The sequence below is a fragment of the Asterias rubens genome, chromosome 6, assembly GCF_902459465.1.
Source record: "Asterias rubens chromosome 6, eAstRub1.3, whole genome shotgun sequence".
Taxonomy (NCBI): domain Eukaryota; kingdom Metazoa; phylum Echinodermata; class Asteroidea; order Forcipulatida; family Asteriidae; genus Asterias; species Asterias rubens.
The window spans coordinates 15107235-15123857 of record NC_047067.1 but is presented as its reverse complement, the minus strand read 5'-3'; the positions used below and the strand labels follow the sequence as shown (position 1 = coordinate 15123857).

The window sequence follows — 16623 nt, the reverse complement described above, 5'->3', positions numbered from 1 at the left end:
TCCTCTGCAGTGTTGTAGCTAGACCAATTTTAGAGGTGGGCTCTCAATCCAATTTTGTCCACCAAGGTCCAACAAAATTATTCAAGTTTTAAGATTATTGCATTATTGCTATTTAGCAATCTCTAAGAAATCTGTGCTGGGCAACACAATTGCTCAGAGTACTGCGTGAACGGGTTAGTTCATGGTTCTGGGCAGGCCTGCCCGGCACTGCCCACCATGGCTACAACACTGGTTGGTCCTCGGGCCATCAGAGTACTGCGTGAACGGGTTAGTTCATGGTTCTGGGCAGGCCTGCCCGGCACTGCCCACCACCATGGCTACAACACTGGTTGGTCCTCGGGCCACGCCTCATGGCTGGATAGGCCAGCAATCATAGTGTTGGGAAGATGAGTCTCCCAACTGTCTTTGGTAACTGATGTTCCGAATCTTGTGATCGCAGGAATGTGCGGAGGGACGACCAGTGCATTTGATGCAAGGACAATGGGGCCTTAAAGGATTGCAAATACCATAAAGCTACATGTATGTCTCTATTTTTCATTACATTAGTTGGTTTTTATAATGCTCCAAATTACTTGGCAGCAGTTAATTATGTTAAACATGATAAATAGGAGAGGTTTCATACTTAAAAAAATATTCACTTACAAGTGATTGGACAATTTGAGTTAACTGTGCGTAACATGTATGTGTTTGTGTTATATGTAAAAAGATATCAGTTTTTATATTACAAGAATTTTAATCCGAGAAGCGAAACTGTCAGAGTTCTATTTAAAAGATTATTTTCCTACGTTGACACATTCACTGCATGTTTTCATGGTATCTCAAAAAATGCTACCACTTTTTGAAATGTAACTTTCACCGGTTAGTTTTTTTTTTTTTTAAATCCACCGGTTCCAAAACCAAAGGTATACTTTGCCTTTAAAAAGTGTCTGGTTGTATCTTTTGACAAGAATGTCTACGAAAATGGTTGATTAAGCTGATCACTTTGTGAGGAGCCCAATTGGCTGATAAAGGATATAAAAAGCTGTGCGACGGTGATCCCACATGCAGTGCCCCTAAACAGCTGTCACATGATTATCCAGCCCTGTGCATTAACTGGTAGATTAGGGCGATTCCATTATGTGGGGGGGGGGGAATAATACACATAATGTACAATGTATTCATTTATAACGCTTGCATTAGCGATGTCTTTTTTTCTTCTTACATTTTTTTAGGTAAACATTAATGATTTGTCTCACTCTCACCAGAAAAAAAAATAACTGTTATCAGATTCTATTTGAACAATCTCTAAGAAAATTCTGATAATTTTTGTCATGGTTTAAAGGCAGTGGACACTATAATTACTCAAAATAATTATTAGCATGAAACCTTACTTGGTTACGAGTAATGGGGAGAGGTTGATAGTATAAAACATTGTGAGAAACGGCTCCCTCTGAAGTAACGTAGAAAGAAGTTAGTTTTCCACGAATTTGATTTTGAGACATCAGATTGAGATTTTGGGGTCTCAAAATCAAGCATCTGAAAGAGCACAGCTTCGTGTGACAAGGGTGTTTTTTTCTTTCATTATTATCTCGCAACTTCGACAGAACAATTGAGCTCAAACTTTCACACCAGTTTGTTATTTTGAGGATATGTTGAGATACATCAAATGAGAAGACTGGTCTTTGACAATTACCAATGGTGTCCAGTCTCGAACACTTTCAAAAGATTTTGAAAGATATTATTAGAGTTACACAATGTTGTACTTTTAGTCAAGTGAAAAACACAAGAACACTGGACTTGTCTGACATGAGTATACTGGCCGGAGGTTAAATCACTGGCCTCGTGCCTGCGGATCAATGTTAATATCAAGGCTTGATCTTTAAATTTAGTCCATAAAATATGTACCAATAACTTGTACAGTCTTAAGTTTACTGGGCCATTTACTGGCTTAAATCACTGTCCTCAGGCCTGTGGTCCAGTGTGAACTTCGAGCCCTAGCCTACTTGAAATCCAACAAAAGAAGCAAAACATGAAGCTTAATTTTGAAAGATGTCGGATATTCAGTCCACTTTATGGGGACTATTTCTTTCATTGGTCCCCACAAGAACTGCGTAACGTTTTTGAATCTTGAATGTCATCAATCTTGAATTGTTTCAGAAATGTCAGGAATGAAATGTCACATGGACAGATGGTTTTGAATTCAATCAGTTAATTCAATTAAACAAGTAACTTCTTGGAATTATTGCAATCAAAGTGTGTTAGTTTACTTGTTTAAATTTGCTTTTTTCTTTGCTGGAGAAAGTACATTCCCATTTCCTATTGTTAAAGTTAATGATCAAATTCCTTTGCAATAAACTACAAAATGAAAACCAGCTCCATATTATGCTAATCAAAATACGCAAACATCCAACAGCCCAATGGGAGACTTTTAGAGGGTCCCTTTTTAAAAGTTCTCGCCAGTAGTGTGCAATGCTCAGACCTATGCGCGCAATACTTAACATTTGCGCGCTCACAGCCGGAAAAAAAAATCTTTTATTGTTTGCTATAGCCAGCTCTCAAAAGCCTTCCTTTATTATTGCCAATAACAGAATGACTAGACATTGTGAAGAAATTTTCAGTTTTAGATGTGGGCGGAAAACCCCAAACATGTCAAAGGGGGAAAACCCACACAATTAGATAGGGACTGAAAACCCAGTCTACATGCAAGGCTCCGGTCCGAGGTGGGAGTCGAACCAGGGTCTACAGGAACCACTGAGCCAACCTGATACCATGCAGACTAATGTGTGAATGTCGCATAAAACAAGTTCATTTCAAAACGTTTGTGCCAATATTTGTTACATGTAGGCTACATTTACTGGGCTCACGTCTCAACCTTTCCCAGCTTGAGTTTTGATCAAAAAGTTGTTTTCACAAAATGGATGAATGAAGTCTTTGGGTACATGTGTGTTTTCAGATGTCTGTATTTAACTCTTACAGTTAGGCCTATAAGTGCATTTTATTTAACTCTTACAGTTAGGCCTATAAGTGCATTTTACGTATGAATAGACTAATAACGATAATATTATTAATAATTATAATAATACAGTACTATTTTTAACTTCAGTGTCAAATTCCCCCTGAAGAGACGTTTAAGCTTGGACGCCAACGACAAAGACATAAAAATACCAAAATAGAGTCAGTCATTTGGTAAATTTATCCTACATTGTAGTTATCTAGTTTTAAGGACTAATAATTAAAAAAAAAAAGGTGGATCAAAAGCAGGCTTGTTTGCAGTTTGGTGTAGTTATAAAAACTTGACATACATTTATGCGTATTAAATGACATATTCTGTATCGCAACATATGTCATAACCTACTTTTGGGGTGTTGATATGTACATAATGTATTCATTACCTGTTTGGTTAAACATACAATACACAAAATTAACATGGGAATATTTCTGAGGTGGATGTTACACAGAAATCATTGAATTTCGTATATCATTAGGGTTTGTTTCCTGTTAGTAATTATTAGAACATAAATGCTGTACACTTGTATGTGTGTCCGAAAATCATCATCATTGACACTATCAGCATCTGAATTGAAAGTTATTAATCATTTCATTTCATTTCATTTCATTTATTAATTTCACAGGCAAAAATTCAAGCACAGACAATAAGAACAGTAAGAAAAAAAAAACCAAGAACATACAATACAATAACAAAAAAAGCAGCACCCCTGAAGGATTTTAAAAAAGTAAACTAAATTACTATCGAGTTAATCTCCTGATGCCACAATTTACGAAGAGACAAAAAGGGACATTACAGATGGACATTATTAAAACATAGCATACACGTCATGTACGTGTTTAAACAAAATATTACATGGGCGGGTTGGGAAGGAGGGAGGCTTTGTCATACATTTCAAGAACCCCGTACCAATTGGATGCATATTTTCTGAAAACAATAAAATAATAATATTATACAACATATATATAGTGCTTCATACACAGTGTTCTAAGCACTTTACAAAAAACAAAAACAAATATTATTAAACAACAATGAAAGAGCAATAAGCTGATTTTACCATCTTTAAACACTCATTGCCTTTGCAAATTGCTGGAAAATACATGTACAATGTGTATAATTTGTTGTGCATAATGTACACGGACTGGTACATTATTCATTTATGATTTAACAATAATAATAATGACGTCTTCTATAGTGCCGGTATGCACAAAAAAAGTGCTCATGGCGCTTGCTCCAATAAAAACGTTCCCCCTTGGTTGTTCTCAAGCAGTGCAAAGATCAAGAAAAATTAAAAATTCCAATTATGATTTTACAAGTACTGTTGTCAAGGTAATTAACACTTCATTAGGATTCAGAATTAAGATTCAAAGATTTTAATATTTTTCAATTAACGTGAGCCTTTCTCTGCGTGTAATGTGAAATACATTTCTTGCTTGTATTAATTTCCATGGTGATCAACTTTTTGACATTCTAGCTGCTTATTAAGAAAGTCTATTAGCCCAAAGGCTTGTAGACTCCGTATCCGAGCGATATATTGTGAGCGAGTTAATTGTTATTGAGAATGTCAGCGGTTTAAGCAGGGGTCTGGGCTGCTGTTTCATACAGCCTGCTGGTATGTCGCTATGCATTGAATATGTAGAAGCCAACCTCCCTGTAAAATGGTATGGCCACTATCTTCACATTATCATAATATAACACTCTGGCATGCTATGTAAGATCAATGGACAGACAGTGGGGATGATTAACAATTACATGGACTGAATATGCAGTTTGCGTGTACATGTATGGCGCACACACAGACAACCGTAGTCATAATTTCACATCTGTAAAACATGTCAGTTGTTGTTTACAGTATACGGCTGTATGCTGATTTGCCTTAACCCCATTCTAATGGTGCGGTCCGTATCCGTATAAATAATCACCTTGGCTAGCCAGTGCATGCAGAATTTCAAAAATAGTCGTGCGTGTGTGCGTGTGTATTGATGTTTCTTGCATTGGATTGCATCTGTAATACTCCAAAGGGCCCCAACTGAATACAACACGCCCCGTTCACAAGCTAGGCAGTGTGGGTGAACTGCTTCACCCTTTACATTAGTCAAGTACGCCCAGCGCCATGATGGCTTGTAGATGTAGCTGACGTGTTAAGGCCGGGTCTGATTCGATGGTGATTTGATGGAGGTCCGCTTCGACTAGTTATCATCATCATTATCATCATCAGAGAGAATGCTGCACGCATGTATGCATGCACGGCGCACATAGGAAATGCATCTTGGATACATGGACAGTGTGTAACGTATAGGCCACCGCCTTGCATCTCAGACCGAGACTTATATTCACTCAACAGTGTGGTTAATGTCTGCTGGTTTATGTGAAGTCTTTAAGAAGCCGGCTACGTACAAGATGGATGCTCTAAGGTAGCTCTTCCTCCTGCCTGTCATCTGTTAGATCACTCACATCCTAGGAGTGCCCGGTTCCTCGGCGTCTCAAGACATTTACCTGATAGAGAACAGAAACCATCCACTGTTCCTTAACCAAGGTAACCATATGAGTACTGTACCAAGGAAAAAAGATGTGGACGATAAATTAACTGGATACCTGAAGGTAATGGAAGGCATATGTACACACTGCACCGGAAGGTTTCAACAAAATTATAGCTCGATTGAACTGGTATAATGTACTTGGAGCCAGGATTTTATATCTCATAAGTAGATCTTGACATCATTCTAAGACTTTTAAGATTTGAGAAGAAATCTTGTGTATTTATCGGACCTCTTCATCCTCCATTTGATACTGTGATGAGAAATACCTACAAGCAGTTGGACGTCTTGTAGTTATTTTGAATCTACAAAGCCCACCATTGTAAGGATTTTACTGCCATGACTTGGACCCGCAAGGATCGCGGATCATATTCTTCAGTGAGCCAGTTTGATCCCGATTATTTCATGTCAACTGACGAGGTAAACATCAATTATTATAACAGTAACAAAATACGTTTGTGATCATAACAGTAACAAAATACGTTTGTGTGGGCTTTAACAGTGGCACATTATGTGTGTATTTATCCTTTAAATTATAAATTTATCTATCAAATAATATATGGCCTAAACCACAAAAAAAAACTGACTACATGTAGGTAAGTTATAAATGATTTGGGGTCGGATACAATTCACATAGTATCTTGTGGAAGGATACAAAGGAATGCCCGAGGGTGACTTTGCATGGGATCAGTCGGTTCATTGTACTGATATTTACTTGCCGGTTTTACTTTTTGTTAAACTACTTGAAAATGAAATGATTTCTCAAAATATATTACAGATACAATTTATGCACAATTGAAATTTACTTATTTCAGATGAAACCTTTATGAGGATTAGTGGTATCATACCAAGCATTATTAAAAAAAACTCAATTTTGTTTTACTGATGCAATTCAACTAAGTACTTTATCGGTTATAAAAAAATAATAACTTGTGAGATTACACTGCAATGTCTTTTTGGTTACTTAGTTGGATCAGTGAAATTGATGATTTGAATCATCGCCCCTTATTGCTACTGTATTGAGAAAGTCAGTCAATGTCATTGATTGACATTTACTTTACCATGGATTCAGGTACCAAAAAGGCTTGATGCATTTGTATTTTTTAGTTCTGAAGTAACCAACTGACTTTAAAATGATCAACTAAGCTCATTGGTTGACAAGTTTGTGAATTTACCAATCATTCTACACGCAATAGCTGCAAAGACGTATTTCTTACATGTCATGTGGACATTTTAAAATTATTATTATTATTATTTTTTTTTTGGGGGGGGGGGTTAAAAGACAATCACGCTTTTATTTTTTTGTTTTAGCGCAAATTGTGAATGCATAAATGTGATTCTTTGTTAACTTGCTAATTTGCATAGTGCAATACAGGCAAGAACTATTGAACTAGTTATGTATTGCCTATAATGCCTATAATGTATTGCGCAATGATGTAACACTATAGTACATGTATGTAGCTTGATAACAAGTCTTCATGTGTGTAATCGGGAGTGTCATGGCCGAGCGGTTAAGAGCACCGAATTCAAACTCTGGTGTTTCTGATCAGCAGAGTGTGGGTTCGATTCCCCAGCCGTGACACTTGTGTCCTTAAGCAAGACACATAACCACTGCTTCGTCCTTCGGATGGGACGTAAAGCTGTTGGTCCCGGTGTTGTGTAAAACGCATGTAAAAGAACACATTGCACTTATCGAAAAGAGAAGGGGTTCGCCCCGGTGTTCCTGGCTGGATTGGCAGCATATTGCGCCACAGCACCTTGTAAACCATTACATGGCGCTTAAGGATTAGGTCTTATATCTCAAAAATTCACCCCACTCCTTGCAGTAATAATACCTGGCGCTTTGTATCCTTTGGCAAAAGGCGCGTTATAAATACGGTTATTATTATTATTATTATGTAATGTTGTTCAAGATTTTCAGCGCAGCAAAGCTCCTTTCTCATCACATTCTCAAATGTATTTTGGTTCCGCTTTTTTTTTTTTCAATTGTCCACTCCACTGAACTGCCATTATTACAATGTGCATATCGTCTTGTGCATGGAAGAAGGATGTAAGGAAAAGTTACTGGAGAAAGTAACTCCCATATGTACATTTGATGTGCATAGTTGTTTTACAAGACAAGTCGGTGTGGAAATTTTATTGGTTTTCTGCCTTTCATTAGTCATCAAAAAAGGTTGACTTCTGCATGGGAACAAGAAAACATCTCTTTGGGATAATTCTAGCAACAACACAGTAATGTCACATTAGTTTTGGCAACAGCCATTTTATTGCTTACAGCCTTTTTTGCTTGAAAAAATATTTGGTGTACCTCAAAGAAGAGTGCAGAGCCTCACTTCCTTTTCTGGGTACAGGACAATGTAATGACAACAAGTTTTAAATAGTTGCATAATAGAATACCATACCATGTACACACGTACATGTTGATACACGTGTCCGCTAGAGGTCAATTCCCAAGACAAACCTCACATGTGTTTTATATTAGAGTACCGTGAGAATGAGTAACCTCAAATGTAACTGCATATGAAACTGAAGAAGATGAAGAAGAGCAAAAAAATGGCGGGGAAAAAAAGTCATTCTCTTCACACATCCAAACCTACATGCACTTGCCCTTTCGGTGACATTTAATGCTAGGCACACGTTCCGGTTCAGTGATAGAGTTTCCAAGGTGATCTGGTTACCATGGATACCAAGTGCCCGGATGCATTAGTTTTTTTGGGAGGGGGGGGGGAGGAACGGATTGAGAAAATGTAGACTTAGGATTAATGTGAAAATGCCACTGTCTGAGTTGAGGACAACTTCATGAATATGTAGATTGATTACATGTGATATTAATAATGTGCTTGTGTACAAAAACCAAAAGCGTAAGGGTACTAAAACTTCACCACTTGAAGTTAATTTATCCAAATCCATGCAACATGTACTCCACAAACAAAAATACCATACACAATAAAGCTTCCTGTAATGATGATACTGTAATAAACAAAAAACTAGCCCATAAAAACTGCTACATGTATGTAAATCCTAGCTGAGTGGTCTTTGTATACTTGTGCTGGTAGAAATTAATCAATAGGACTGCCTAATTAACTTGATTGACACATACAAGGCAGCTAGCATGTGAATATTCAAGTATAATGCGGCATGTCTTGAGGAAATAGCATTAAATTATTCAGAGTGTTGATGTGATACACATGTGGAATTGTGGCAAGACAAAAAGAAACTTAGTATGGGCCTATAGACATGTTTTTTGATCTCGCACAAAAGCAGTGAGAAATCATTCAGAGAGTGAATATTCTTGTTGAGAACACATTGTAAACAATATATATATATTTTTTTCCCCCCATACAATATAAACACAGATTAAATGCATACATTCTTCACATTTGTCAAGTATCAAGATATTGTGGAGCGATAACTACGATCATTACATTACGCTTCAACCATTTGTGGCCTTTTGTATAGGGGAGACACAGGTCTCAATATTAATATTGCACCAAAAGCCCGAGGCCAGCGATTTAAGCATCGGGCCAGTAAACTCACGACCATACAAGCCCGGTGGTCTTTGAGTTTTTTATTTGAATGTTACAAGGCTACCTCATCAATATACATCATATCTCTGTAACAAAAAATTGTTTGACTATGAATCTTGTTCTGATTATTTATTTTCTTAAAGGCAGTGGTCACTATTGTTAATAGCTCAACAAAATGAGCTATTAAAATGAGCTAGTAAGCATAAAATCTTACTTGGTAATGTGGAGCTGTTGATTGTATAAAACATTGTGAGAAACGGCTTCCTCTGAAGTAATGTAGTGTTCGAGAAAGAAGTAATTTTCCACGATTTTGATTTTGAGACCTCATAATTAGAATTTGAGGTCTCGAAATCAAGCATCTGAAAGCACACAACTTCGTGTGACAAGGTTGTTTTTTGTTTCATTATTATCTCCCAACTTCGAAGACCAATTGAGCTCAAATTTTTACAGGTTTGTTGTTTTATGCATATGTTGAGATACACCAAGTGAGAAGACTGGACTTTGACAATTACCAATAGCGTCCAGTGTCTTTAAGTATAAATGTATAACAGACAAATGAGAAAGATCTTTTCCGAGTGCCTGCCGGTTCAACTCATTTTGATTCTGGTCATGTCATGTGGATTTTCCAAATGAAAGCCCTGAAGCAATACTGTAAGCTGTTTGGTTGGCATATGTACCATGTATATACACATAACATGAGGGTGATGTACATGACTGGCCGAGATTCTAAGGTCATGTCCGAAACGGCGACTTCGGCTTTAGCTACATGTACAGCTAGATCAGTGCGTATGTCAGTGTTGAAGAAGAGGCAGACGAGCGTGATCTACATAGTCGTACCTGTGCAGTCGTTGCTTAGGACACGGCCCAAGATTCTAAATTCATCTTCAAATTCAAATATGATGAAAACTGCCAAGACATGAATTGTGCAAGTCCTGTCAACCAGTGTACGTTGTGTATATCTCAGTGAATAAGGTTCCTGAAAGGAACTGGAATTCTTCTATCCTTGAGTAGCCAGGCCTGATACTTCATGGAGGCAACAGAGGTGATTGCCTCCTTGCCCCTGGCCAATGCCTTCGTGCCCTTGAATTCTCCAGTAGAAATGTATAATTTCCACAAAGGTTGCCACTACCAAGGAGAAAATGCCTCAGGTGCCCTTGCCCTTTCAAACACGGAGCATATATGCATGTAGTACCATCACATTTATTGGATCTGAGCTCAGAATTTTAATATATTATGACGTTTGATGAATCTTTTTAATGTAGTGTACCATCCCTTTATTGTACATTGCAATAACACTTTGGGCTGCCTCTGGTCACTATTGATCATTATGCAGCAGTCAAGGTCTGCTTTGGGCTGCCTCTGGTCACTATCCAGTCAAGGTCCGCTTTGGTCTACTACAATGAGAGTGTACAAGCTACGATTGTTTGAGCCCATTCACATTTCTCATGGAAGTGAAAGCAAAGACAATTCTATTAGCAATAGAGTAATTCCACACCCCTCCCCCTACTGCTGAGTTAGCAAAAATCTCATCACTCTTGACATTTTAAGAAAGTGCGTGATGAACCTGTCTTACTCACTCTGTAAATTTGAAGTCTTTTAACAATGTTGTAGTCTGCATTGCCTTTGAGTGGTTATGTGCATATTGTATCATCTATTTTAGCAAAAGGAATGTAACTTCTTAAATTTCAAAAGGTCAAAATAAAAGCAGCATATTGCACTGTGTGAACTGCAGTTGCATTTTCTTAGTGTGGCGCCTTTACATTACTAAAGGTACTAAGGTCAATTTCACAGAGAGTTAGGACGTCCTATTTTAGGACTAGTCCTACAATGTACATGTAACTAGGAGATTAAAAACTTAAGGCTAGTCCTAAGTTAAGACGAGTAACTCGTCCTACATAACTCGTCTTAACTCTTTGTGAAATCCACCCCTGGACACTCTTTTGGTCATAACTCGAAATAATTGATAGCATAAAAACTTACTTGGTAACAAGCAATGGAGAACTGTTGATAGTTATAAACATTGTGAGAAACGGCTCCCTGTGAATTGCGAAGTTACGTAGTTTTTGAGAAAAAGGTAATATCTGACTCAAATATTAGAAGACTTGAAGCCTTTTGTTAGGCATCTGAAAGCACACAAACTCTTGCAACTTTGATGACCCATTGAGTCCCAAGTTTTCAAAGATTGTTATTTTATGCAATGTTGGGAATACACCAAGTGAGAACACTGGTCTTTGACATTTACTAAAAGGTGTACAGGCCCTTTAACAGACACAAATAAGTCTTATCAGATGCCTGTTATCACTCCAATGATGTAACATGTATCTCTAGTCTCATCCACCAGTTATTATAAGGATCCGTTTTCAAGTCATCCCTGAAGACATATGTTGAGGCGTTGTTACAGAGTTTGATAATATAGAGTTACAGTATATCCATTTCAGTTTGGTTAGGATTCTGTGAATTACATTTGTTTTTGTAATTTCTTTTTTGGTATTATGCAGAGTGAGTGTCATGCTTGTTAGGAATTGGCATGACTAATTAGTATACATGTATCTTGTCAAAGGTAAGGGAAAAGAGTGTTCTGTTAGCCTGCAATATGATAAATAAGTTTCGGTAAAACCATTTTTTTTTACCTACATGTAAGAATGCATATTTCCAATGTGCATGAGTGCACAAGCGCACGCTAAATAGGAATTTGCATGACTCATTATTATTGCTACATAGTTCAGGAAAAGAGTGCCTGCTGTATAAAAAGTGTATAGTCATTTTTTTTATTCTAAAAAATAGTGAAAATATTTATATTTGTTACCTATGAATGCATTTCCAATGTGCATGTGTGCACAAGCGCACACACATACCAGTAAAACAGATAAACAAAGCCTATATATATGACGGAGCTCATGTTATGCGTGTCCACTCTGGAATAAAGGGAACTAAGTGGTTTATTTCCATGGACATGCGTGGTCGAAGGTACGTCATAGTCTTTGTTTTGCACAGCGGATGTGCTCACAAATATTCATTTGTACATCATCAAAGTACGTTTTGTACTTCTTTAATGGAATAGAAAATCCCTACTGATTTAGGAATTCAATTTTATTCAGATGGACGTTTTTAAATTTTTTTTTTAACCATAATTATTACAATGATGGTCATTCACAGTTCATAGTTAGTTCTATGAGGAAATTTTAAAATCCAAAATGAATGCTTCAAAAGGCACGAGGCACTGAGCAGAGGCATTAAGGCAGTGGGCTTCTGCTGCCTCAGTGAAGCATCAGGCCTGATAGCATAAACATGCAGTTTCACAACCACACTTTATAGGGTCTATGTAACTTTTGTAGGACAAAAAACACAATGTCCACAGATTTACACTAAACTTACACAGTTTGAAGATAATGATAGTAGAAAGCTTCCCTGGAAATATTACGTACTGAGGTGCTGTAGTTTTGAATACTCTCATGAGATGAAAATTATTTTAATCATTTACAAACAAATTTTCATGACATTGTTTTACTCATTTCTCAAAAACTACAGCACCTCAGTAAGTAATACTTGAAGGGAAGCTTTCCACTATCATTATCTTCAAACCTTGTAAAGTTTAATGTAAATCTATGGACATTTTGAAAAAGTACCCAAATCCTTTAAATGATCAATAGTTCAACAAGCGTGGGTCATTGTTTTCCTCCCACATCTAAAACGGAACATTTCTTCCTATTCATGATCTCGTTATTTGTGCTAATATTTGTTGGATGTTTAATCAACATTTTTGGTTCTTTCTTTTTTTTATTTTTTTTTACAAAATTGTATTTGAAACACAGTGGTATTTTACACCATTATAACCTGAAATTAAAGATTGTTCAACTTTTCCCACATTTTCATAGGACTCTTTCAGAAAAGGATTAGATAGAGTCAGCTGTCGCAAACTGCTTTCCTACCAAAAGTAGTTCATGGCCTGACGTTTTTTTACCCAAGCAGAGCTAGTCTTTCTCGAAGGCTTTTAAGATGACTACACAACACAACACAACACAATACAACACACATAAACGGATATTTGGTGCATAACACTATACGAGAAAGATAAAAGTTTTGCAAAAAGTACCTGTTTTTGTGTCTTGTTGTGTCAGTGAGCCTTCGTAAGAGACTGTAAAAAGCCATATCACTAACAATTGTTTACATTTTTACCATAGGTTCTTTTTGGAGTCAAAAAGTCATGCCATTTAAGATTTTTTTTGCGGAAAAGGATTTGATCACAAACCTAAATAAAACCTTTCAAGTCCCCCTTAAAACGGATCATAACATCATTGTTGCATTTCATATTGTACCCTGTACTTTTAAAATTGTCTCTTAAGTGAAAATATGTAGAACGGAACCAACTTTCAGGATGCTTTGGACCATGACTGCACTTCATTCAAGCATAACGCATTTATTCAAGAGTTTCCATCGATATTATATTTTCGAAAAACCTGTATACATGTATATGCAATGTATATTTCCATCTTGATTATATATAATTGCTTTCATAATCTGTGCATTAGTTTGTACTATTGCCTCCAGCCATCACAGTGGCTGTACCTGTTGGCGCATGCTAAAACGTATAAATATATTTCCGCAACCATTTTACTTCCAGTGTAATTATTCTCAAAATGATTTTTACTATCAAAAGCCTTTGAAGAGTGGTTACCAAATACCGTCCTACCCTTAGGTAAGATATCTGAAATGGAAGTTCATGCCTATTTGTACATATATGTACATAGCATGACTCCATTGGTACTAGTACCCCCCCCCCCCCTAGCAATTTATAAGAAGCAATGCCAGGAAAACCAAGTTGTTTAGTCTTGGAAACTAGGCACTCATTTAGTATAGTTAACTATATGCAATTTCCTTATGTATTAATAGTGTCAGGTCCCAGCATTAGAATGTGCTTGTAAAGCGCTGTTTTTTTCCCCTCTCTCTCGCCATTTCCGTCTCTCACTTCAGGTCTCGTAGAATAAAAATCCATAATTCCAGGCGGTTTAATGAAGCAACTAAGGCCTTGGTTCTCATGTAATTCCATCGGATGAATAGTGTGTATGACGTTGGTACACAGGGACGGCCCTATAATAGGCACCGGATGATCCAAGGCCACGCCAAACGATTGCTTTTATTTTAACCAAACAAATATTCTTTTGTTCGTCTTTCTTTGAACAACAAACAATGTCATGGGAAGTGATTGGGATTTGGGACTCAATCGAAGGGAATTATCACTGCATCCATCAACTAGAAAAAGAAAAAAAAGACAACCTCTGACAGTGACATAGAAAATTGGACGTTGGAAGTAATCTACATTACATTGTTGTTACAGCAATGCAAATATAAAGACACATTTTCTATTTGTTCTGTGCAGCGCATGATTTCACTCCTATAGCTCAGCAAACTGCTACTCAAAATTTCAAAAAAATAATCACCATTTGCCAACTCTTCAGCATTCAGTGTGAGAAAGAAAAAAAAAGATCAGTCCAAATATTTTGCGGAGCAAAGGTGCTGGATGAGATTGTTCCCTGCTGTGGTTTTTAATGTAATAACCCAAACATCTAAGATTAAACCAGGTATGATATTCTTCCTTGTTAGCCTTGTCTGATTTCCGATTTGTTTGCCCTTGGAAATATAAGAAAAAACATGCTTTATTAGCCTGAAAATTCTATTAAAGCCTACACCAACATGTGTCCTTGTAGTTGATAAAATATTCCTACTTTGTTTTCCAAGGGTCAACTGTGGTACATGTACCTGGGTTAAACTTAATGACAATCATACCTAGTGTGAAAAGATAATTTTCTGTAGCCATTTTAAGGAAAGTTAGTTCTAAATGTCTTCAAAGCCTTCCTGATGCTTTTAAAACACCTTGCAGAATATCCCCCTAAATTTGTAAAACACATCATTTGCTGGACAATTTCACCAGCATCATTTTTCTACAGTCAGATAATTTCTGGTTGATTTTGCAGCCACACAGAAAGCAGAAAGTGCTCTACACAAAGAGCAATACAAGATAAACTCACATCAGATTGCCTTGGTGTTTGATCCAACAATGTCAGATATATAATTTATTTTAAATTTAGGAGTCGAGTCATAAAACCTACATGACCTTGATTTTGATAAAAAAAGCATCCCCTTTGGAAGGATTTTTATAAAATAGAGTTTCAGAGCAGGGAGAGCAAATCTGATTTGTAAAGAGTTTAGCTTGCCTTTGCATGAATCTTGATGATGCAATGATATGTAATTAAAGGCACTGGACACTATTGGTAATTGTCAAATTGTTCTTACATGGTGTATCCCAACATACATGTATGCATTATAAAATAACAAATCGGTGAAGATTTTGACTCAATTGGTCAAGAGATAATGAAAGAAAAATTACCCTTGTTTCACAAATGTGTGTGCTTTCAGATGCCTAAAAATATATATATAATAAAGACTTCAGGCCTGAAGCCTTTTAATATTTGAGTATGAAATAACCTCTTTCTCCAAAACTATGTTACTTCAGAGGGAGCCGTATCGCATAATGTTTTATACTATCGTCATTAGTTCCCCTTTGCTCGTACTTTAGCCGAGTAAGTTTTTATCCCCATTACTCGTTACCAAGAAAGGTTTTATGCTAATAATTATTTTGAGTAATTATCAATAATGTCCAGTGCCTTTAAGTCTCATCCTACTCTAACCTTCATTCAGGAGAGAGGTCCTTGTCTTCTGCCAGATGATCTCTCGTTAATTTACCATGTTTTTGGACGCACAACAAATCCAGTGCGGCTGACGTCAGCAATGCGTGCATGGGGAATCAATTTACTGATCAAGAAAAAAACAAAATCGGTTGAATTTCAGCAGTGGCTGTGCCAGGTTGGGCTTCAAGATGGGCTGTAGGTGGAGAAAAGACTGTTGAGCACGAGCATGTCTTATCTGATATTGATAGAGAACCAATTAAATAAATGACTAAGTAGTACTTCAGATGGGTTATCCATATTTCTCTTTTGGAACTGAGATCTTGATGTGAAATAAATGTATTTGCTGAGAACGCTCTCTTCTTAGGAATATGTATTTGAATGTGTAGATTTGATGTACAATGTAATCTATTGTTTTTGTTATCAGTAGTCTGTCGTTCATGAGGTACATTTATAGGCAGTTTTGTTGTCCGCTTCTTTTCCTCTTGTGATCTGGCAGTACAGCAGTCTTTATGGTCCAAACGAATTCAACCAGGGGTGGATTTCACAAAGAGTTAGGACTAGTCTTATCCCGAGTTAGGATGAGTTACTTGCCTAACTTAGGACTAGCCATGCGTTTTTTTTTATATATCTGCTACGGCTAGTCCTAATTCTTTGTGAAATCGACCCCTGATCTCTGATTTTTCTTAATGTCACCAATAAAACAAGTAGGACCTAGTTGGATTGTTTTAACTATAAATTTCCAAGTGCGAAGAGGTGACAGTTAAAAACAAAATGTGTAATACATGTGAACATGTTCTTTTTCTTATGATGAGTGTATTTTATAAGCCTAAGCCTTGTAAACAGACTAACACTTGACAGTCGTTAAGAGAGGAAGAGAAATTGAGGCT

At 36.8% G+C, this 16623-nt stretch overlaps 1 protein-coding gene across 3 annotated transcripts in view; it reads left to right on the top strand.

Moving 5' to 3' along the window:
* The first annotated feature begins 4890 nt into the window (after positions 1 to 4890).
* The window catches only part of LOC117291518 (voltage-dependent L-type calcium channel subunit beta-3-like), a 69501-nt gene continuing 57768 nt past the window's right edge, over positions 4891 to 16623 (top strand). For 2 of the 3 annotated variants that reach the window (XM_033773288.1, XM_033773287.1), the window contains exon 1: positions 4891 to 5943. In XM_033773288.1, the coding sequence (XP_033629179.1) occupies positions 5863 to 5943 (81 nt within the window). In that variant the 5' untranslated portion in view covers positions 4891 to 5862. The remainder of the gene's footprint in view (positions 5944 to 16623) is intronic. The other variant, XM_033773289.1, reaches the window with a different exon arrangement.